This window comes from Neltuma alba, unplaced genomic scaffold (genome assembly GCF_004799145.2).
Source record: "Neltuma alba isolate B1F8T4 unplaced genomic scaffold, ASM479914v2 tig00010270_pilon, whole genome shotgun sequence".
Classification (NCBI taxonomy): Eukaryota; Viridiplantae; Streptophyta; class Magnoliopsida; order Fabales; family Fabaceae; genus Neltuma; species Neltuma alba.
The window spans coordinates 127,763-152,389 of NW_021635195.1; the positions used below are offsets into that span (position 1 = coordinate 127,763).

The 24,627-nt window shown below is 36.4% G+C and overlaps 3 protein-coding genes across 3 annotated transcripts; 2 read left to right on the top strand and 1 right to left on the bottom strand.

Moving 5' to 3' along the window:
* The first annotated feature begins 982 nt into the window (after positions 1–982).
* LOC114755427 (zinc finger protein CONSTANS-LIKE 8) lies at positions 983–3,145 on the top strand. The gene is made up of 2 exons (XM_028944303.1): positions 983–2,106; positions 2,552–3,145. Exons 1-2 carry the CDS (start codon positions 1,120–1,122, stop codon positions 2,795–2,797), a joined length of 1,233 nt encoding a protein of 410 aa, XP_028800136.1. The 5' UTR covers positions 983–1,119; the 3' UTR covers positions 2,798–3,145.
* An 8,025-nt stretch (positions 3,146–11,170) lies between these two features.
* Positions 11,171–12,478, bottom strand: LOC114755444 (LOB domain-containing protein 40). The gene is made up of 2 exons (XM_028944324.1): positions 12,113–12,478; positions 11,171–12,001 (listed from the first exon to the last, which is right to left on the bottom strand). The coding sequence occupies exons 1-2, from the start codon at positions 12,435–12,437 to the stop codon at positions 11,394–11,396; spliced, it is 933 nt and encodes a 310-aa protein (XP_028800157.1). The 5' UTR covers positions 12,438–12,478; the 3' UTR covers positions 11,171–11,393.
* Positions 12,479–17,258: 4,780 nt separating this feature from the next.
* On the top strand, positions 17,259–23,563 carry LOC114755457 (kinesin-like protein KIN-14C). Its single transcript, XM_028944339.1, has 22 exons — positions 17,259–17,373; positions 17,468–17,625; positions 17,710–17,820; positions 17,914–18,109; positions 18,447–18,595; positions 18,732–18,823; positions 18,912–18,990; positions 19,071–19,163; positions 19,271–19,300; positions 19,431–19,811; positions 19,853–19,934; positions 20,011–20,106; positions 20,184–20,363; positions 20,443–20,603; positions 20,692–20,843; positions 20,957–21,148; positions 21,233–21,486; positions 21,596–21,759; positions 21,901–22,328; positions 22,404–22,607; positions 22,833–22,924; positions 23,520–23,563. The coding sequence occupies exons 1-22, from the start codon at positions 17,259–17,261 to the stop codon at positions 23,561–23,563; spliced, it is 3,453 nt and encodes a 1,150-aa protein (XP_028800172.1).
* Positions 23,564–24,627: the final 1,064 nt, after the last annotated feature.

Consider the following 24,627-nt stretch of genomic DNA (forward strand, 5'->3'; position numbering starts at 1 on the left):
ATTATCATTTGATAGAACTTTTAACATGTGCAACTACTATAAGGATTATTTTGAAAAAAATGATGAATAAATATAGAAGACAAAATGAATTATGATTTTATGTTTACGATCAAATTGAAAGTCAAACTAACCCTTGTATTAGAAACCGGAGGTAGTATAATATAACTAGTTGATGGTAGGGTTACTTGAACTTGACGCTTGATCAATGATTAATTAAGAAGCCCACAAAAAGGGGAAAAAAGAAAGAAAGATAATTTGCCGAGACGATTGACTCGCTAGATTTTGATTTCGGTGCTGAAAAATTTGAGCCATCAACGTAACGAAAGATAAAAGGAAAAGGCCAAAGTGATGGGGTAAAATAAACAGTTAATAATAGAAACAAACGCGAGGACCTTCCCTTAGACTTTATGGTTCAGATTTCTCTGAGACCCCGACAGTAGAAACGAATTCCAAAGACGAAGCTCTAGCCACTAAACCATCCAGATTGCATATATATATATATATATATATATAATCTTTTTATGGTTAGTATTAACATTATTATTGTGGCACTGCCACTGCTTCTAATGGTGGAAAATGCACTATGACAAAAGAGAAGAGAGAGAGGGATTGAGGGCAACCACAGGTGAAATGAAAGCAACCCTAAGAGGGGACCATGAAAACGAGAAAATGATAAAGTTTCTACAAGGAATAATGGAAGTTTGCAGAGAAACAACATAACAAAAGTGTCTTTCTCAGATATTAACACCCTCTCGCAAACAGACACTTCACCACCTGGGTCCATAAGCCCCTTGGGAATCCTCTAATTAGCGATATAACCCAATCAGAATCCTCACAATAAGATGAACATCAGATCCTCCACCAATCAGCACTGAGATAGCCCTGCATCGTGGGTCCCACATGATTCCTTCCTTCCGATTTTATTTTTTTGAATCCCAAAAAATTACCAAAAGTGCATGGGCGTGCCTTGCCCTATCTAGTGAGTAATTAAGTGCCCCATCGCCCCCACGCACTCCCAAGTCTCAACATACAGGCACAATAATTGAGCCATTTTGGGTCCATAGATACATACTTTTAGCAGACACATACCCATTAGGTCACTTGAACGCCCAGAAGAAGATGAAAGCAGCCAATGCATTGGGAGCTAAGACTGCAAGAGCTTGCGATAGCTGCCTTCGCCGGCGAGCTCGCTGGTTTTGCGCAGCCGATGACGCTTTCTTATGCCACGGCTGTGACAATCTGGTTCACTCCGCCAATCAGTTAGCCAGCAGACATGAAAGGGTTCGTCTTCAAACTGCATCGTCCTCCAAGAAGGCTACATCGCAAGTATGGTATAGTGGATTCACGCGCAAGGCAAGAACCCCGCGTCATAATAGCAAGCAGTTATCATCGGCTCAGCAAAAATCCAAGCATGAACAGGAGGAGGAGGAGGAAGAGGAAGCGATTTTTAATAGTACTCTTCCCGTCGTGCCGGAGCTTGGAAGCGAAGAAGGTGGGCTGGAGGAGAGTGAGGAGCAGTTGCTTTGCCGGGTTCCGGAGTTTGATCCGTTTGAAGATGAGCTTTGCAATATTTACAGTGAAGTTGGGGATGAGAGGTTGGACGTTGTGATGAAGAAAGATGATGTGAATGGTGGGGATGATGAAGGAACATGTGACTTGGACAATTTCTCGGAATTTCTTGCCTCGGATATGGATCTTGCAGACTTTGCTGCTGATGTTGAAAGCCTACTGGAAAGTGGGCTTGATGAATCTGCAGGAGCAGAACTATTGGACTGTAAACAAGAAGAAATGATGGAAGCAGTGGAGGGTACTGTGGGGTCATCATCGGACAAAAAAAATACTATGGTAAAGATTAAGGATGAACAAGTAGTGGAAGCTAACATGGTTGTAGGCATGACAAGTAAGGCCTTAAATTGGAACGCAACACAGACAATTCATCAGGGATCATCATCACCAGAAGAGGAAAAGACGGAGGAGACGAAGACAAAGATATTTTTGAGGCTAAACTACGAGGATGTCATTAGTGCTTGGGCAAGTCAAGGTTGTCCGTGGACAACAGGAAACCCACCTCAGTTCAACTCTACTGACTGCTGGCTACACTGCTTGGTATACACCTCCTCTCTCAACTACCAGTACAATTTCATTCTGATCACTATATATATATATTCATTAGAATCCCATCAAAGTCAATTAGATCCTATCAGTAACGTTGAGCTGTATTGGCCAATGGGTCTTGAGCTCAATTCTTGCTGCTGATCGATCTTTAATTTGTTCCGGCCGGGCATCCGCAAATTAATACTGCATTAATTGATGACATACCGATCTTCTCTCTCAACTTGCAAGTACTGTTGCATTCACAAAGCTACACCATCAGTTACAGATATATAATCTTTAGAATCGCTATAAATTTATAAATTTGTCTCAATGGTAGAGTTGAGCTGTATTGAACGGAAAGGCTTGAGGTGGTAGGCATCCACCACGTGATGATGTGGTAAAATATATACCAGTCCAAAACGTTTATTTTCAAAGCAACTAATTTTGAACTTTTCAGGGTTCGAGCGGAGATGTTCATCAGTGCTGTTATGGGGAATTTGGGAGCTTAAGGGGCCATGTAGATGGAGGAAGAGAAGCAAGAGTATCGAGGTACAGAGAGAAGAGGAGAACACGTTTATTTGCGAAGAAGATAAGGTACGAAGTGAGGAAACTGAACGCAGAAAAAAGACCAAGAATGAAGGGTCGATTTGTAAAGAGGACGTCCTTCGTTGGAACCACTGCTTTGCCTACTGCTTCTCACTGACATGAACCACTTCAAATCCAAGTTTCTTTTTATGGCAAATCTGGATGGTTCAGCTATATATATATATACATGCGTAACCCTGTATAATAATAATAACAACATCACTAAGGTTTCTTTAATTGTATGCCGGATATGTATATGTGTACCGACTGTCTATATATATAGCAGGAGTCGTTAGTAGTACTAATTAACGAAGAGTTGGGCATAATCAAATTTAGGAAGGGTACGGTTTTGTTGATGGAAGTGTTCTGAAACTTAATTATGTTCATCAGTGTGCAGAGGTCTGTTATTTCCTAATTTTATATTTCTTGACAATTAATGATGTTTGATGTATATCAGGTTGTTCAACTTCAATTCCCAATTCAAATTTAATTTCCAGTACAAAAGGAGAAGATGAAGGAAAAATAGAAGAAAAGGATGATTGCAGCACAGAATATTCATCAATCAACTCTATTGTAAATTGGAAAAAGAAAAGAGAGGGAAAGAAAAACTGAAAATGGTAAGAGCTGGATTAGACCTAATGATAAAGAGGCAGACATATAATTTTTTTTATAAAAAAACTAGTTAGAGGGATAAACACTGACAATTTGATTAGGGATTATAAGCGGGATTGAATCTATGACTTCAAACTTATATGAAAATTTTCATGTCCTTAGATTGCAAGACCATTAGCAGTCATATGAGTTTTTAGAACTAACTATTAAACATTCAATATATCTATTAACAAATTAAATACCCAACCTGTGCTCAAAAGACTACGTTCTCTCACTAATCGTTTATTGTGACTAACCTTAATTACCACTAAATATGTGGAGAATCAAGCAGCAACTATATGTGCTGTGTGGTCAGATCTCGGGTTGGAGTGATCCAACGGCCTTAATTTAATGCATTACATAACTTCGAAACATGACTGAAAGTTCGCATATAAGGCTTATTTAGGGCTTTTGGACCAAAAAGAGAAAAAAAAAAAGACTTATTTAGGGCGTGTTTGGTCGTCAGAAGCTACGCTTTCTCCAAGCAGCTAGCTAGCACATTCTTAATTGTCATTAATTACGTACAAAAGATCAAATAAAAGGTTTTTAACAAATTCGCGGCTCGCAGTGGTTTAAACTTTAAATATTATTACAATTTAACCCATATTAATAAATTTATATATTTGAGCAATTAATCAAAGTAAAAACACACTTCATTAAAAATTTACCATTAGAATTCAAATACTCCTCCGGTTCTTAATATAGGATCCAATTTTTAAGTTGGTTTTGATCCTAAATATAAGACCCATTTCTCATATTTATCAATTTTCTCTAAATTACCTCTATAGATACTCTCTCAACCATAATCAAATAGAAGAGGGTAAGATGATTATGGTGTTTTAGGAAAAATGTGTCACTTTTCTTATAATTAACTAACTTACCTAATTTTCTTAATCTAATTAAATTAGTTACATGGTCGGGTCTTATATTAATAATTGGAGGAGTACTATATTTGAGTGCGACTAAATTTAAACTAAAGCTTCTACTATAGTAAAATCCAAACCCTTATTTATTCTCCCCTGGTGGTTGAGAAATATAAAATTTTATTTTATTTATCGTACGAAACAAAAAAACAAACTAGTGTCTTTTAAGTAATGGGAAGAGGTATGGCAAAGGATCGTCGTCTTTAGGGAAATGGCATTTTCTATAATGCCACGTCACAAGGGCGAAGGCCAAGGTGGTCCAATCCAACACCAATTGACTTTCCCCGTCCCTCTCTGCACTTTGAAAGCCCTATGTCATGTCCATGTCACCTGGGTCCATCCCATCCATCAACCCCCTTCCAACATCATTCATTTTATATTCAAAATATTTAAATCATAAGATCTTCTCTTTCCATTTTTTTTTTAAAATTTGAAACATCAACTAAATTTTTTTAAGTTGTGTTTTTCTACAACTTATTTAAAATCTAAATTATAATCCGCTTCTTAGGATTGTGCATTCAATAATAAAGAAGACTTCTATTTTATTTGCGTGTTTTTTTCTACAAAAAAATTTAGATGAGTTAAGTTTCAAGACTCATGAGGATTACGGCATGCTTTTAGACTCAAAGAACATTTAGAAAAGTAATCACAGATCTTCTATCAATAAAGTTTTCACATCAACAATGAGATTTGAACTTATAATCATATGGGTTATGAATCGACTTCTTACTAATTGAATCAATTTTTGTTAGCTTGCATGTTCATTTTTTAATGTTGCCTTAAACATTATTAATTTTGCCCATTCCAACCTAACGCTGTTAATCTCCCATCCCAGTTGTCAAAATTACACATCATATCATTAAAATCCGCCTTGGGCCACCAAGGAAATCCCAAGGAAGACATATGTGGGTCAAACTAACTAAGTCGAGCCTGGGCTTGACCCATAATAGTGGGCGGAAAATTTTAAAAGTCAGTGTGAGCCTAAAACCATAAAATGCTTTCCCCGAGCTCGCTCGCAGCAAATCTTTAAGTGATGAAAGAAATACTCGTATTTTATGGCTGACAGTATTTTAAATAAGATAAAAAAGATACCTATGTGAAAAAAAACATGTGAACGTTGCTATACAATGAATTCAAATACTGATACGTTGTCGTGCAAATTAAATTTATTTTTGAGTAAGTACTCCATTTTATTGTTGGCAAAAAGAGTGTACTCCATTTTTCATCTTATACACCCTCCCATCCTAGACATGAAAGCTGGCTTTGAAAAAAACACTTTGACATAAATTGAGATAAAACTTTTCTCATATACTTATTTCATAGACTATAAGATTACTTTTAAAATCATAATTTAGTTTCTACTCGAATACTCCCTTAAGCTATTTTCACGTCGCTCTGATTTTTAATTTTCAAATAAAAAAATTTGTTAAAATATGAATAAGCAATACTGTGTATCAAATTTTTGGTACTGTACAAGAATAATAAATATTTGAGAAAAATACATTTGCTGGGAGTCTGGCACCTCTGTTGTATTTGTTTCTATTACTTTATTACTTGATATGCGGAAAAAAAAAAACACAATTCAATGACCCATTTCTTTAAGGAATGATTTTTCCCCGGACGAAATAAGGAATGATTAATGAGAGTGATTGGCTTTAAGGAATAATCGCATATTCCTTATATTTGATGGATAAACGATTGATGTAATTATCAATCTGGCTCTTAAGGGAAAAAGAAAAAGAAAGAAGAATACAATGTTCATTACAAGTCAATTTATCAGCACGTCACAATAACGACTAACGATAACTACTCAAACATAGTTATTTATTAGAGATAAAACACAGAATAAATTATCTACCAACCCGTGAGTTATTTGTAATCTTCGAACAAGTTTTTATTCATCATGGCATGAGTTTTGAGGGAGATACTGCTCTTATCTGCTTCTTTACCAATCTCTTGTGGTAAGAATCTGTTTACCTGTCTGTGTCATCCAAAAGTAGTTATCATTTCCAGCTAAACTCCAAAGGAGGTTGAGAAATAAGAATTAAGCTCTCAGCTGTGCATTCTGAATAGGTCATTGAATATTCATTAACTCCGCTATAAAATAAAAGGAACCAAAACCAAATCTACACGTTAGGAAGAAAGAAAATGCAGGACTATCTCTGAGAAAGAAAGTTTCCTTATAGCTGAGTGGGAATCAGAATTCACACACCTTCAATACTGTAGTTGTTCCCCGGAATCCAACAACATAGTAAAGTCACAAAGAACACATGGTCTTGTCAAATCCACTGTTCCTTAGCTTTGGAATTGGATGGAAAGGCTTTTATTACTTGAGGAAGAGTCATTGCAGGTTTCTGGTTTGGGTACAGGATCCTTACTTTGAACACCAGTTAATAATGGATGACGAACATGGGAATGGGCATGCTGGTCATTTAACTCTTTGCTTGTCGTTTTATAATTGAAGGTGAGAAAGAAAAGATAACTGCAATGTAGAGAAAGCCAAAAGAAAGGGACAATGGTTTTTCACAGTGAACAAATGAGCTCATGGGAAGCTAGGTTTCTTTTCAGTCTGCATGACCTCAACTAACACCTCTTTGGTGCTGTTGCAGCAGTGTTCAGATTGCCTGGGATTGAAGACTATGCTGTTTCAAGTTTCAACATTAAAGCACTTTGTTTGGGCGTGAAACATATCAATTTTTTTGGGTCAACATGTTTTGACTGAATTTTTGAGATTAATAGGATTAATAGAATGAATTCAATAGAAAGGCTTGTCTGGCTCAAATAGGAATAATTATTCCAATGCGTTGTCTTTTGTTTCTTCATGCATGAAATTCAAATTCATGATTTTTTTTCAGCAGGCATTAAAGAGCACTTTTTAACAAGTGCAAGAACGTCTTCATTCAAGATTTTATTTTCCGAGTGTTTTAAAAATCGACAAGTTGATTATAACAAGAAATTGAAAGAAGACATTGGATATTTATTCAGGATTGAGGATTCTTTGAGTTACACATCATTACTTGCTGTTAGAATTCTTTCAGTTGACAGGTAAATTAAGAACCAATTTAGGAAGAAGGAGAGGGGGGAAATAGTTAGGATTTACCTAAGTGGGGAGCATGCATTCCTCTAATACTAGATACTAGATCCTCTTCATGACAGGAGATAATCCTTAACCATCACCTGGCCCGTTGAAAGAAAAAAGAGAACTTTAATTAAGGAAGATGGATTAGGAATAGTTTGTCTGTCATAACTGATTAAGATGTTAATGATAATGCCAGGATCAAACGAATAGAATAGAATAAAGGACAAGCATTGATGAAGACAAAGGGCAAAGGCTCCCACTTAATAACAAAGAACAGTACCCGAAGGGGCCCTTGACATTGCTTAAAAAGGGTAGCCGGGCGGGACCATTTGTATATAAGGAGGGTGGAGGGAGGGACCTTTTTACAGCAGCTTCATTATACATAGTCCATCTCAAACGAGCTTAAGAGGAACGAAGGAGAAGATGCATGTACATAACTGTATATAGACACAGAAGAGAAAGGTCAAAGGGAGCTCCTTTCTGTCCAATACGAAGGGCTGAGGGGTGGCTAGAGCTGCCATCTCATGCATTCGGTTACTCTTAACTTTATCACAAACAATGTTAAGTTTGGCCAACTGCATGGTATGGGGGCAACCCCATCCGCCTGCTTAGCCCGCCCATTGGACTGAAGGGAGCTCCTCTTGCTAGCTTCACTTCCTTCTCTAATCTTTCTTTTGTTTTTCCTGGCTTCTTTAATTTTACCTCATTTACAGTGACTTAGTTACCCTCTTCTGTCTCTTTTCATTTCAGAAGTTTTGAACAGGTCTGTTTACTTCTCATCCTTCTTCGCTACTGCAAGTTTCTTTTTTATCTTACCTGTCTTGTTTTCAGTTTTCCAAGCTTTTGTGTAGTAGAAGTAATTGCAGTGGTAACTGCACATGGCTGCATCCAGAAGAGAGAGGATCACACCGTTCCTTGCACCTGTAACTTGCAGGCTAAGTTCCTTTCAGTCAGGAGAGACTTCGGGGAATCATTCGACTCCTTTCCTGTCCTCCCCTCTCCCCCAACCTGTCTGTAATTTGTATCAGAAACACAAAAGATCAGATCCTATTTTATTGCTTAAGCATGAATATTTCCAGATCTTGTAAACAACAAGATGCGAGATTCAGGGGCCTTCTCTTTCTGTTGGCTTTTGCCCATAGGCAATAACATCGTTAAAGTAAATTCACAAAGAACTGCCAAGGACGTCCAGTAGACGACTGTATCCATAACACAAGTAAACTGCACAAATAAACTGCAAGTTCAATATATTGAGAAGACAATGATCTAAATGATTGTAATGGATAGTGTCGAAATAACAGAGTTCCAGAGGAAAAGGCATTAGCACAAGTAATAGCATAGTATGGAGAGAACTTAATTTGCCTCAACTACAAATAGGCACATAAATATCAGCAGGAGAAAAATGCAATCCATTATGTTTGTTTTCCAAATCTAAGCTGAGAATACTCGCGGATCCACTCGTGAGTGAGAGCTTCATGGAATCATTCGTTCTGTAAATACTTCAAACAGATGGCGGGTTTGTATATCATTGAGAGGGAAAAATGCTCAAACAAGCAAGATAATTCACAGTTTCTTAATCACTGGGGATCAAGAATTTTAGCTGCATCTCATCGTTTCTTAATCGAACAAGTGAAATCAAGAGAAAGTCAAAGACTAAAGGATCAAATTGGGCACAGTAAATATGAATTCCCTTGAACATCTTCAAATTCCAGAACGAGGACCAAAAAGCTCACAGAAAACCCAGAAGAGTTTGTTTGTTTTTTTTTAAATTTTATTTGCGTCGGGGAAAGAGAGTTGAGTTTGTGGACTTAGAGTTGTTGGGCCAGTCTTCGTTCTCGTCTGGATTGAATTTCAATTCAAATGTATCTGGGCTCAAGCTATTCTAACCTGCGAAAACAAAATTCCACAGGAAATGTATCGAGTCAAAATAAATTTATGACCACCAATGGCATTGGTTTTAGCAAAAAAAACTAATTTCTCATGATGTGACGAATTAAGATTCGAATTCCCGCTGGAAGAGATACCCACATTTAGTACCGGGCAGTGTCTTGAATAAGATTGCCTCTAATAAGAAGATACCTATGCTTTAAGGAAATAAAATAAAATAAATTTATGAGCTACAGCAAAGAAAAGTATTCAAGAACTAAAATGGATCATTGAGCTAGAAACTCATCTCCTGTATCTGTTATCTCATTAAACGAGTGAGAGTGCGTGGAAGGTATTTTATGAAAGTAATTCTATCTTTCACCATTCTTCAACACTATTAGACTGTTCAACTATTATATTAAGATTTGTTTGATTTGTGATTAATAAGTGCTTAAAAATACTTTCATGTAAGTCGAAATAAAATTTTTCTCACATGTTATGATTGAAAAACTGTTTTTAAGCCATTATAAATAGGTCCATAGTTAGTGTGGTCTTTTGGAATGTCCCAACGCATCTGGAGAACAATGGCAGTAACTGAAAATATCCTAACACTAACTTGGAAAAATGAGAATTATGAATTTACAACCTCCAGGTAATTTAATCATTATAAAACAAAATTTGATGTCATCATTGTAAAATGACTGTACAAGCCTATTCTCCCTGCTTCAAATACAAGGCATCTTTACTTAAAGCATACCTAATGGAAAGAAATAGGATTAAAGATTCCAATTATTTTTACTTTGCATATCTTGAACATCAATTATCAACAATCAATTACTTGTTTTTAACAGAAGGCGTGCATTTTTTCAACATGCACAATGTCTCTTGTAAGAACAGTCCGTGTCCGCATCATGTAAGAATTGATTAGCAAATGTGAATTTATTGGCCCCATCGTTTAAGGATCTAAACCATCCTAATTTATTTGACTGCTTCTGAATCTTCGTACCAAACCTTTGAATTTGGACTCGTCACGAGAGCTATATGTACAGTACCTGATTCCAGATGTTTTGTTTGGTAGAAAAACTACTGCAACTTTTTTATGCTCCAATATTTGGTGTAGAACTTAATTGTTGAGTTGATTTTGATTCTAAATATAAGATTTATTTTTTATATTTATTAATTTTTTTAAATTACTCTTATGGATATTCCCTCAACTATAATCAAGCAGAAGAAGGAGAGAGGATATTAAAGAAGATGATTATGATATTTAAAAAAACATGTTATATTTTTTATAATTAACTAACTTAACTTTCTTAATGTAATCAAATTAGTTAAATAAATTTTATATTAAGGGCTGAAAGAGTACTAGCATTTTAAAGTAGGTCTTGCAAATTTTTTTATACCAGCATTTCAAAGTAGGTCTCACAAATCATAAACTACCTCCTATTCTAATTATAAGAACTCGTTTATAGTTTATAAATAAGGTTTTATAAATAGAATCAGAATATAAATAAGGCCTTATAATTAGTTTACAAATAAGATCTTATAATTAGGATCGCAAATAGTAATTCCTAGTGTATTTATATAATTTCTTATACCATTATATTTTGGAGGATTCGCCTCTAAGTGTATCTGATTTGTGCTCCTGGTTAATGTTAACACAGAAATTTACCAAATACATGCTACTAGTAAGTCTTCACCAAACAAAAAAAAAAGGTTATAAATCACTAATGAAATGAGATTTTAATCCGCAGCTTTGTTTGTAGCTTTTTCCATATCCTTATATTCGTATCAATTTCGGATGTCATGCATCATATTTTTATAATATTCTATTCAAAATATTCTACAATAACCTAATCGTAAAAATGCGTATCATACGAAACTATTGTTTCATTGACAATATTTCTTGCGACTCTCTTTTGAAATGTAAAATTAAAACAAACAAAAGCATCACGTAACAAGAGCTGAGGGATGATGAGATAAAATGATTTATTTCTAGTCGGAAAAAAAATATGTATACCCATCCATCTCTATAGAAAATTGAAACTCATCTACAACAAAACGCTATTCCGAATTCTCTGTGTCATCCCTATTTCTGTTGTTCTTTTTTTTTTTTTCCTTCCTTCTTTTTTTCCCCGGGGGCCTGTTTGGCGGTCTACATTTGTACGCGGACTTGGCAACGGCTGATCATATTCTCAACCAGAATGATCAGGGCCCATCGTTAACTTATACGTGCTAGCATCAGAACCGTTGACATCCCTAATCCCCTTAGCTTGTTGACCCCACCACATGGTCAGCTCCAGCTCTAACCCCCCATCCTCGGCTTCAGCTTCGCTTCGCTCGTCGCTCCTCGCCGATGCGGGCCATCTCTCCGCCGTCTCCACGGTGCTGCTATCAGCGTCACCACCAGGACTTCCACTTCTGTGCTCGCTCACCCCCGAACCATCCAGCTCGCTCCCCGAATGAACCATCAGCTCCTCGCGCACCGGCTCCACTTCCGGCTTCTTCTTCTTCTTCGCGCCGGAGTGTTTAAATTGGGTCCCGTTTCTCACTTTGTGGAGCTTATCAGAAGCGCAAGAATTTCCCTTTTTACCCACATGTCGAATATCACACGACTTCAGGAGCGGGCTCACGCCATCAAAAGCCGACTCGGGGGAAACCTGCGTGATCGGCTCGCCTCTGAGAACAGCTTCAACGGCGGCTTGACAGAGATGCCAGCTTCCGGAAGAGAGTAACCCAGCTGAGCCGAAAATAGGATTCACAATCCGCCCACAGGCTTCGTAGAGCAGGGACTTAAAAATCGCTGGAAGAAGATAGACAGAAGCAGGGTTAGAACTTGGGAACCTTGAATAAATTTATCGCTGACGCTTCCAAGGAAAAAAAGAAAAGAAAGAAAAGTAGAAGGCCGAATTACCTGGTCGGAGGTGGGGGGCTCCGGAATTGATGAGGTTGATGAGGCCGGCGCGGCCGTAGAACTTGGCGAGGAAGAGGGTGGCGTTGGATTGGGATTTAGGAGAGGGAATCCAGAGGAGGCAGGGACGAATGGGGCAATCAGCGGTGCAACCTTTACGGAGCACTCGGCAGCCATTGCAACTGAGGCGCATGGTGAGGCGTGTGGTTGGAACGTGGCGGGGAGGTGAGAAAAATGGCGAGAAAATGAGGGAAAATGGGAATGAGCAGGGAAGGAAGTAGGAGAAGTGAGAGAGGGTGGGGAGGTTTATAAATAGCGGGAAGGCCATGCCGTGGGTTTGCAACAGAGAAACAGAAACTGGATAGCGCAGTTGTTTCCCACAAAACGGGCTGTTTTCCAAATCTGGTTTTTAGGCTCCTCCTCCTCTCCTCCTCCTGGGGACACTGAATCACATGTTTCTTTTTCATTTTGCCTTTGCCATCTGTCACATGTTTCTTTAAAAATTACGATGTACAATATCTGTATGCATAATTTGGTCTTAATATAAAAAAAAATCTTTTCATGAATACAAAAATCAAACACAACTTCTGGGGATGCTGCGAGTTGGGATTTTGTTATGAAAAAATCGCAACTGAAATACTATATAAATTTCAATTAACACCCACAATTTTAATAAATTTATAATTAAATTATGAGGCTTAATTTAAGATTTCTAAATATTATCAAATGACTAAAAGTCTCTTTTTAATGGAAAAAATTATTATTTTTATTCTTCTACATAATCTCTCATCTCTTATTATTATTTTTAAGCATAAAAAATATAAGTGGTTTTATAGCATTTAAAATTTCTACGTATAACTAAGCTTTAAAAATATTTTAATAAAACATTTTAAATGACAACATAAATAGTCTTGAAATAAATATTTTTTTTCTGCTTGTAGATATTTATTTTAAGATTTTAAATATTTTAATTACATAAACTATTTAATATTATATTCTCATAATTTACGTTAATTTTATTAACTAAACTTTCGATTCAGAAAATAAAAAATATTTCTTTATGTTGTTCTGCTGTGAAATATTATTTATATCAATTAAAAATATGTTTTAAACAGAATTTTGTTTCTAAATATTTATTTAAAGGGTACTTATATTGTAAATTAAAGTATTCGATTAAAATATTTTTAAAAATTTAATTAATATATATACAAATTCTAAACATAGTAAAAATTATTTATGTATTTTTTAGTCTAAAAAAATAATTATAAGATGTAAGAGTTCACTTGGAAGGGATAAATAATCAATTTTTTTCTAATTAAAAAGGATATTTTGATTATTTAGCAGTATTCAGAAATCCTTAATGAGTCCGCATGGCCTCATTGAAAATTTATGAAAAGTGTAGACTTTAGTTTGAATTTAGACATTTAGGCCGGATTTTATTAGGATTCTTCCTTTTCTTATTGTCGACTTAAACAAAGAAATAAAAAAACAAAAAATGAGTTTAATAAGAGCACGATTGGTATTTGGTTTAAAATTTCTAAATAGAGTTAATAAATTATAAATAATCCTTAATTTTCATAAAAATAATTCAAATGAGCTATAAAAAATAAAAGAAATATGTTTATCTAAGAAAAAGTATGACACAGCAAAAAAAATCTTCGGAGAAATTAGTAGGATAAGAGAAATGAAAGCAGGGTAGCATCACAATCTAAAGAAGATGATGTTATTATTTTTATTAAAAAAAAAAAGAAATAAAGGGAAGGGGGAAGATAGGAAGAGTAAAGAGAGGGAGGGAAAGGGGGAGGGGGGGATTTCCGGGTAATGTGGAAAAAGGAAGAGAGGGTGCAGCAGTATTGAGATGGGAACCGTGGGCGCCCTTGGAAGAGAGCCTGTGGTTTTGAGATCCCAAAACCGTGGAGACTGCACAGTGCACACGCCCCCTTTCTCTCTTTTCTTCCTGCCTTCCGCTTCCATTCCGCCCGCCTTTATTTTATTATGATTTTGTCTCTGTGTTTCCACCCTGTCCGTCCACGCCCTGCCATTTCGGTACATTACCCCTTCACGCATTTCTAACTCCATACGCACCTCCGCGTTGGCATCTTTTTTTTTTTTTTAAAAAAAAAATAATTACTAAAAAAATCTTTATACATTCATTCTGCTGCCCTTGGATTCTCATCCGGCCATCATCCTCCCCCCAATCAAACAGCGCACCTTTCCAAATTATTTCTATGTCGGTTGCCCCCAAAATTAATTTATCATGTTCTGCCTCCTCCTTTTCTTTTTTAAGATTGGTTAGATATCTCATATATGTGTATAGATAACTTATTTTTCAAAATTGCTCTCACCATACGGAGAGAAAGAGGGTGTGTTTTTGATTTTTGGATCGTACTTGTTCCCTCCTTTCACATAGCTAAGCACCCTAATAAACTTCTCCGGTTTTCTCGCTCACCATCCCTTCCCCTTCTGTCCATGCGAGCACGGCCAAGAGCTGGATCCCTGCACGGCAGCTTACATTTTTGTCCGGGGATTTCATTTCAGTTTTTCAAATAGGAGATTAATTAATATTTAATATTATTTTTGTTTTTAAATATAAGAACTAATTAATAACGCAATTTATACATAGCTATGGGCTCACTTGGGGGTAGTACAATTTGACTAGATGCAGGTAGATATACCAGGTTAGTACATAGCTAGCTCTGTTTTTTTTTTTTTTGACCAGCGTAGATAGCTAGCTCTGTACTAGTTGTATCAATCTATTTTTTCAATTAAAAAGGTAGTCATTAGCAAGTCCAACTCATGACCTTCCGCTTTTTGTAACTCAACTATAAAGTGTGCGTTTTGGAAAATATTTCAGAGCAATTGATTGAAAAAAATTAACTTTCATAAACTAATTAAAACAACTTTGATTTTCACGTATACTGGGAATTTAGCTCTACAGAGTTTTAAAATTATTTATTTCTTCGTGAGCTTTCTCATCACTTTCTATTTTAATCAGTTATAAATAAATAAATATATAAAACTGTCACAAATTTAAAATTGTAGTGATTGGTTGATGTTGTGATAAATAAACGTTGATGGGTGATTTCTGTGCTCGTCATCAGTGTTAATACCAACACATACTCAATGTCCCAAAAAAAAAAAAAAACCGACCCATACTGTGAATCAAAGAATCTGCATCCTTTGATCTGTCCAAGAGGAAAAACAATTCAATACAGTATAAATTCCATTTATGTTCCGTATCTTATACGGTTGTGTTGGCAAAAGAAATATTATAAGCTTGTAAAAAAAAAAAAAAAGTTTCTCGGATTGAAGCATGTTTACTGCACATATTTTTCTCTATATTACTTGGACTTTCAAGAATGGGCACACCATATGAACTAACGTAGATTTTATATTTTATTGAGTGTGTATATAGTACCTTCGATCCTAATTACAAGAGTCAGTTGACTAATTTGAGGAGATTAAGAAAGTAAGTTGAGTTAGTTATTTATCTTAAATGGGTGTTGTCTTTCCTAAAATATCATTGCTAATCAAGTGTCTTGACTAAAACTATTATTATTAGAAGAGCTACTTTGAAAAAAAATATAAATATGAGAGACAAAGTGGATTGGGGTCATATATTTAGGACCAAAATAAAAGTCAAACAGGGTCTTATATTAAGGACCGGATGTAGTATTATAAAATCTTTTAATTAATATGTTAAGACAATTTAAGTTCCACAACTCATAGGCCATCATATTCTTAATTCTAATGGATCATATCAGACACTCTGATATCATTTAACTTAATCTAAGGAATAGTTTGAGGATTGTTTTGAACTTCTCTTTTTTCATTCTTATTTTGATATAAGAAAGCATAAAAACATAAAATACTTGGTTCTCTTATATTATTAGACCAGCAGAGTAAAAATCTTTCTTTTTTCAAATTTTCATATTCCGTAATTTTGACCATTAAACAGATAGACTGCTAAGTCATCGTTAAACAGATATTCAAATGGTTTGCTAAATAACAGATATTCAAATCAGTATGGATATCAATATAAGAGAAATATGAAAATTTAGGGAGGAAGGGTGGCAGTATTTAGAAGGAATCACATGATCAAATTTAACGTTAAAAATTGAAATGGAATACTACCTCAAGTCTAATTATAAGACCTCGTTAATAGACAATAAACGAGATGTTATAATTAAGACCGGAAGTAATAGTACGTAGTGCACATATAAAATGCACGTGCCGTGGTGTCAAGTGCGTAGCAGGAGGAGAATGCCACCCAAATCAAAGTCACAAATTTGTTTTATTTGGTGAGGATGGGGTGTGTCAATGGCGCTACAACAATAATGTGACGCAGAGAGTATTGCACTCCTATTTTATCGGCATTTTCTGTCCCTCTACCCATCTTCCTCCCACACCTCACCTGTACGCCAGGGATTTTCTTCTTGCAATGCTCGTTTTTCTCTGACTGCCCAGATTGATTCAGTGTTCACGTCAAGCTGCATCGTCATCAGGATGCAAGTATCCTGGTCTGGTATGTATCTTCACATTCATGATTTTTAATTTTCCCCTTCTTTAAGTTTCAACTTCTGGGTTTTCTTTTGTTCGATCTCCTCCATGTTGCTTTTTCGGTAATTTAACTTTTGAGACCTCCAAATGACAAGAAGCTTAGCTATATTCAATTTGTAATTTTTCACAGTGGGTTTTAGGATTAGACGTATAATTTCAGCTCAAGTCTGCACTAGATGATGTTGCATTGTTTCTTTCTGTTGAATGGAAGCCATGTTTGAACCGTGCTGCTGTTGGTTTACGCTTTTGAAACCTTCAACTCCAAGCTTCTGAAATGTGCATACCATGGCTTCTCTTATTTCCTTCCCGATTCTCGTCATACATGTTTATATCCTGAGATTCTTTTCCTTTTAGTTTTCTTTGATCCAGATCTATTAATTTGATGCAGGTGCAACTACGGATGCACTGAATCAGGTGTAATTTTTCTGGTGGTTTCCTTCTTTCCAGGTAAAACATAATGGTTCATGCATGGATGGGGGATATATATTCAATCTCTCGATATTTTTCCCCTCTGGGTTATAAAATGAGAATTCTTGGAAGCATATCTCCATAATCATCTGAAGTCTCGTGTCACTCCAGGAACCTAGGAATGAATACACAATCTGACAGTTGCAGTGTAGACCTCAGAGAAATAGACAATTTAAGTGCCATTTCCAATGGAACTAATTTTGGGCATTCAGTATCCAGTCATGGTGAAATTGAAGGTACGGATATTGGTCATACCAGCCTAGTGCTTGTATGCATATTACATGTCTAATCATTATCTAATTAAGCTTATCTTGATTGAATAATTCTCAGCCAAACATCGAGTGATCTTGGTTAAATGGTTAAACAGTCTATTTCCCTCATTAAACTTGCCAAAGAATATTAAGGACGATGATTTAAGAGAATGCTTGAGTGACGGCACAGTTCTATGTCAGATATTAAACAAGCTATGGCCTGGCTCTGTGAATGTGGTGATGGACCCTTTTGATCCCTCGAAATTTGATCTATCAAATTAATTTTAGATATGTTGGCTCAGTCTCAATTCTTTCTTGTAGGTCAGTGATGGTGATCACTCTTCCCCATCAAACTCGGAAAATATCAAAAGGTTTCTGGCAGCTATAGATGGTCTAGGGCTGCCTCAGTTTGATGCATCAGAACTAGAGAAGGTATGTGGCAGACTTTAGTTTGATGCATCTTTTCTCGTGCATGTTCCACCTGCTTGAATGGATTCTGATTATGGGATTCTCTTTTATCATTAGGGATCTTTAAAGCATGTTGTGGACTGCCTTTTAAAACTTAGAAGCTTACATAGCTCTTCGGGAGATGATAATATTTCTGTACTTAGTTTCAAATCAGAGGGTTCCCGCGGACACGCATCTCGTAGTTCTCCAACATCAGGAGAAGAGAATAAAAGGTTTTCATCTGACTCAAAGTCAAAGTTACAACGTGTATTACGTAGCGCAGGTATGCCATATTTAGTCAAAGTTTCAATCTGCCAACACCTCAACTTATACTTAAAGCTCATATATTGGAGGGTGTAAAACAAAACTTTAGTGTTTCAAACTTTGCATGCGTTGGCATGGTGTATGGACCATGTATATTTAGATAAACCAGGCTTTATGTTCAAAATGGAAGAAAAGAGAAAGGAAAGAAGACTCTTTTCTTATGTCGAGCACATTTTTTATACGACCTAAACTGAGACTTACCACCTTTGGTTCACTTAACTAATGACCTGCTGGTTTTTGTCTTAAAGGTATTGGCAATTGCTTTTACCCCATGCCAGAGTCGTCAGGGCCACTACCACAGCATGTTGTGCATAAACTCCATGAAACGCATAGCGCAGGGCATAAGTTCCATGAAATGTTTCAACCGAAAAATGGAAGCTTTGTAGATATGCCTTCCTCAAAAGTTTCAGAGATAATGAAATCGAACAGTATAGAGGCAAGACCTTTCTTCCTCTTGCAATCAGAATTTTTTCTTTTTTATTTTCGGATGAGGAATCAAATGTTTCTGATTCACATTCTTTCCTGCTTAATGCATCGCTGATTTTTTTTTTCCCCTGCGTCTAATTTTGCAGAATGCTTCTACTCAATATGTTCTAACTTTCATGAATGGTATTCTAGATGAAAGTGCTGAAAGAAGAAATGGCGAAATACCTCACGTATGGTTTTAAACGCTATTTACATGCATGCATCAATGCATTTACGAGCTTCCAATTGTATTCTGTGCAAACATCTAACTATGTCCTTGTTTCTCAGCGTGTGGTCCCCTTGTTGAAAAAGATTGTCCAGGAAATTGAGCGACGTATATCAATTCAGGCAGAACATTTACGAACTGTATGTATATTAAGAACAAAAATTTAAAAACCTTGTTACTTTGGGTCTCTTCTTATTACAACCTTACCTTGTACCTTCAGCAAAACAATATTTTAAGGGTTCGTGATGAAAAATATCAATCAAGAATCAGAGTTCTTGAGGCACTTGCGTCTGGAACTAGAGAAGAAAGCGAGGTATCACAATCGAAATTCATTAAGTTAGCGGCAGTTATATTTAAATTTTCACCGAAGTTATCACTGGTATAAATATCTGATTAATCACATTGGATCCTTTGTTACAGATGGTTGCAAACCAGCTTAAGCAGTTAACGGTATTAAGCGCACTTACCTTTCAAACTAAATACGTATTGGTACACTTTAGAGAGACAATAAAATGAAAGCTTTCGGTTGGATTATTTCCATATTTATTTATATTTTGGGCTTTATGGCCCCCCAATATAGGCTGAGAAGATCAGAGTGGAAGAAGAGAAGAAGGCTAGTGATGAAGAGTTGATTAGGTTGAAGGAAGAGATGGACCAGATAAATACAAAATTCTCAATGTTGAAGCTAGAACTAGAAACAACAAAAGACACGTGCTTACGGTTGGAAGCAGAAGCTGAGGGTGCTAAAGGAGAACTGAATCAGAAGTCAAAAGAATATGAACTTCAAATAAACGATTTAGTCCATAAGGTGACAGAACTTGAGGCTTCTTCTGACTCAAAGTATCATAAATGGAACATGGAGAAGAGCCAATTGCAGAAAGCTGTCGATTTTCAATCGAGTTCCCTACAGGTATGCTTACAAATGTGTGACGCCCAAGTTCTAATTATTCTTTGTTATCAAGTATTACAAATTTCTCCTGAATCTTCCCTTAAAAATTCCAGAAAATAAAATTGTCTTGGCAATCCATTGTGCAAGATATCTTGAAAGGGCAAAAAATGTACATGGAGGAATGCAAACAATTAGGTAATCCTCGTCACTTGCGTGTCATTTTTGTTACTTTTAACATGCTCTCTGATCATTTAATTTTTAAATTGTTCAGGTTCAGATCTTAAACCAATAGTGGATGCAACTAATAATTATCATGTTATTCTGGCTGAAAATCGAAGACTATTTAATGAAGTTCAAGAATTGAAAGGTGCTTCACATATGTCTGTTTATTGGGTTATTAATCCGGGAGGTACACAAACTCACGCCAAGCTAATCCTATTACAGGTAATATCAGAGTATATTGTCGAATCAGACCATTCCTCCCCGGACATAGGGAAAAAAGATCCATCATAGAACATATTAGTGAAACGGATTTGGTTGTAGCAAATCGTTCCAAACAAGGGAAAGAAGCCCTACGATCATTTCAGTTCAATAAGATCTTTGGTCCAACTGCATCTCAAGGTCCCCCCCCCCCTATATACTAGTATTTGTGAAGATCATGCTTCAAAATTGACAACAGACGAACTGTTTGCCAGTTTGACTATCTTCTTGATACCATTATGCTTTACTCATGTCTCATTTACTCTTGATGATGTAGAGGATGTATACTCTGACATACAACCCTTCATACGATCAGTACTTGATGGGTACAATGCATGCATATTTGCTTATGGCCAAACAGGTTCAGGGAAAACTTACACAATGGTATGGACCCTCTTCACATGCTCTAATTGTATTGCATCACTCACGCTAATCAGAGAAATTCCTGATTCTAGAAGATAATTTATCTCAGAGTGGTCCTAATGGAGCGACAGAAGAGACTTATGGTGTTAATTATCGAGCTCTGAATGACCTCTTTAGCATTTCCAGTAGCAGAACAGGCTCTATAGTCTATGAGGTTTGGGTTCAGATGGTCGAGATATATAACGAACAAGTGCGCGATTTGTTGGCAACTGATGCCCTAAAAAAAGATATCCTTTTTCAGTATCTAACCAACTGATTCTTCCATCTACTTATTTCCATTCTCCTCTTTCAAATTTCATTCTATCCAAATCAAGAATTATATGTTTCCTTGATTTGCACACACTTGGGATATTGACCCGGCCTCAACCCAAGGGCTTAGCTGTACCTGATGCCGGCATGTTCCGTGTTAATTCAACCTCAGATGTTTTGATGCTAATGGACATTGGACTGAAAAACAGAGCAATGGGTGCCACTGCTATGAATGAAAGGAGTAGTCGTTCTCACAGGTATGATTTATTTCTTCGCTCTTCCACTCTCTATATTGAAAGCTTTCTTTCCAGCGTAATGACACCCAGTGACTCTATATGCAGTGTGGTCTCAATTCATGTTCGTGGGAAAGATATACACTCTGGTTCTTCTCTGCATGGTAATCTTCATTTGGTAGATTTGGCAGGAAGTGAAAGGGTAGATCGTTCTGAAGCAACTGGGGATAGGCTTAGGGAAGCACAGCATATAAACAAATCATTGTCTGCCCTTGGAGATGTCATTTTTGCCCTTGCACAGAAGAGCACCCATGTGCCATATAGAAATAGCAAACTTACTCAACTCCTGCAAAGCTCTCTTGGTATGTGTCACTAGACCATGGTTTGTAGATTTGTCTACCTTCATTGATAGGATTGCCTGTTGAGCTTCTGCTAAACTGCATAGAAATCTCTTGGGATTTTACTGCATAGGCGGTCATGCAAAGACCCTCATGTTTGTCCAACTTAATCCGGAAATAAATTCATTTTCTGAAAGTCTAAGTACATTAAAGTTTGCTGAGAGGGTCTCTGGAGTTGAATTAGGACCTGCACGAAGCACTAAAGATGGAAAAGATGTTAGAGAACTAATGGAGCAGGTGCTTAACAAATTGTGTTCTCTCTTGTAGTTTATTATTTCATTTTGACTCTAAATGTTATAAAAAAGAATCATTTCTTACCCCATTTCTTGCAAACATTTGGTTTCCATGGGATTAAACTGTTTCAATATGCATTTACAGGTTGCTTTTCTCAAAAACACAATTGCATTGAAAGATGAGGAGATTGAGCAGCTACACTCACTTAAAGATATGAGAAATGTCAATTCTGAGAAAGCCTCTTTGAGGTATGGATCTCCCTTTAAGGGCAGAGAATCCATAAGCAGTACTCCTAAGCGGGACCCTGCTGCATCAGGGGGACGAAATACACAGTGTGAAGCTCATTTCCATCAGCCAATGGATGGCCTAAAACAAGAAACTGAATTTTTCCAGTTTCCCAGAGTTGGAGGGAATAGTCCAGCAAGGCCAGAGATTTTTCGGTATGCAAGTGAAGATTATAGTGGAAGGCTGAGTGATTTCTCCGACGGTGGCTTTCTAGGAGCAGAAGCTGACGACTTTTTTGATAATAAAGTTCCCATTGAAAACAGAAAATCGCCACTTCGCATGGTGAAGTGAGTATAACAGCTACCTACCCATGAATTTTGAATGGTAGCTCAATTTATTTTCGACATCGCATGTTTGTGCAGATCAAAACCGTCTCCAAAAACTGGTGGAGGACACACAGAGCGGAAGAGTCCTCTAAGGACAGAGATTTTTCGACATGCAAGTGCAGATTATGGGGGAACCCCAAGTGACTTTTCTGAACGGGGCCTTCGGAGAACCATCAAAGATGATTTGTTTGATAATAAAGTTGTCGCTGAAAAGAAGAAATCTCCATTCCGCACGATGAAGTGAGTAGTATTATTAAAGCTCTGGCCACTTCACATTCCTGCTCAATAACATTAAATGCTAAAATGCAAGATAAATGGATGTTCAAGACCAAGTGAGACAATGAGAAAGAAGATCACGAGACTCATTTTTCTCTAGAAAATCTGTACTCAATTCATAGAACATCAAAAACATGAAATTTGAATGGTCATGCTGACATTTTTTATTTGAAATTGAACGTCATGCAGATCAAATGTAGTATCGAAAGTTGGTCGAGTTTTGCCAAAAACAACCCAACCCTCACCGACCACCACAAGGGGAATCGCCAAGAAGTCACCAAGTATGCAGAAAAATTAAAGTTCATACCCTGTTCTTGTGTATTACGCAGTGCATGTACCTATAATTATCAGATTCATGTTAGGCTTCCAAAATTAAATCCTGACAATTATATATCCATCTATAACATAAGGTGCTTGAGAAATTTTTGTCCGTAGATATATTTTATGGCTCTCATTTGGCAACTCAGCCCTCAGCTTATGTATATACACATGTGATTAATTTCTTTCAGGTATTAAAAGAAGCAACAGTGGGGGACTTCTAAAAGGTTCGAAACGGTGGCAATGAAGAACGAACACTGCATATTTTGTAACAACGTTATTTACAAATCTTCTTCTTCTTTGCGCTCGTAGATTACACACATGCACATGTAAATATAATTGTTTTGACTTCGACCCACGAATCTGAATAATAATGTAATAATCAAATTCATTCTTTGGTGTCAACTGTACAAGGGGATGATTATTCATCCAAAGATAAAGTAATGATTTAAAAGTAACGATCGATGTTAATATTAATATTACAAATACTCAACATATTGATATGTTGTATTATGAATATTTTAACTTCCATATATTGATTTTTGTTTGATTTAACAGGCACCATGGGCAGATTGAGAGGAGACAGCAAAGCTGCCAGATGAACGGGAAATTGAAGACTTGGTTTTGTTATCAACGGACAGAAAATAGCTGTTTAACTTAGTTTTCAATGTTTAAAAATAGGGAAATAAATACAATTGCCCCTTTTGAAATTTCCATGTTTCCATTTAGCTCTTCAATCTTTTTTCCCTCTTGCAAAAATCGAACAACCCTCCCATGCCCAATCCCTCAGCCTTTACACTAAGAGAAACAGATTTTTTTAGCATTGACTTCCACAATGATTAACATGACCATTAACAAATGTTAAGCATTTAATTTCAGCAAACCATCAGACAGACAAACGAGTCAAATTAGTCAAAAATCAATTAAAACCCATAAAACGAATAATTTGACTCGATCACTGAACATTTTGAGCGGGAAGAAACGAGTTCCATTTTTCTCTCTGTTTTCGGCCTTCCTCTCTCTTGTGCTGCACATGGCAAAGGCAGAGTTGTGCCAGATCATCCCTTTTACTGAGAGTCTGAGACTGGACTGTCACCCGATCTAAGTCCAACGCCTCTTCCTCAAAAGTCAACACGACACTTATTCCCACCCATCTAACACCCACTCCTAATTTGCCTCTCTCTATCCCATGAATTTACAATTCGTTTCACTACTCAAAATCTGCTGGTGGGAATGGTTTCATGAGAAGTAGGAGAAGAAGAGAAGAAAAATAAAGGGGCGCACGATATCTTTAAAGTGTGGATTATATTTTTTTAGGCTTAATTTTTTACTACCTGTTTTAATTTTATAATATGTACGTTGGGTTAATTAGCAAATTTCCTGCATGCTACAATAAAAACCTTTGAATATAAATTATATTTTTAAAATTCAAGTTGAGGCAACAATGACATTTAAAATGTGATAATTTGATTTTATCTTTGTGTGCACTAAGAAACAAAGACAACAAATTTGATGTCTTGTGTTTTCATTGTGTGCCAATGAAGTGATGATAAGTAGTTTACAAAGATCATGAAATGATGTCTTGAAAAGAATGCAGCTTGAAACCGATAATTTTTCAATTAAAAGTTACAACCATGATAACTTTTCCATGTGTTAATGTGTACAG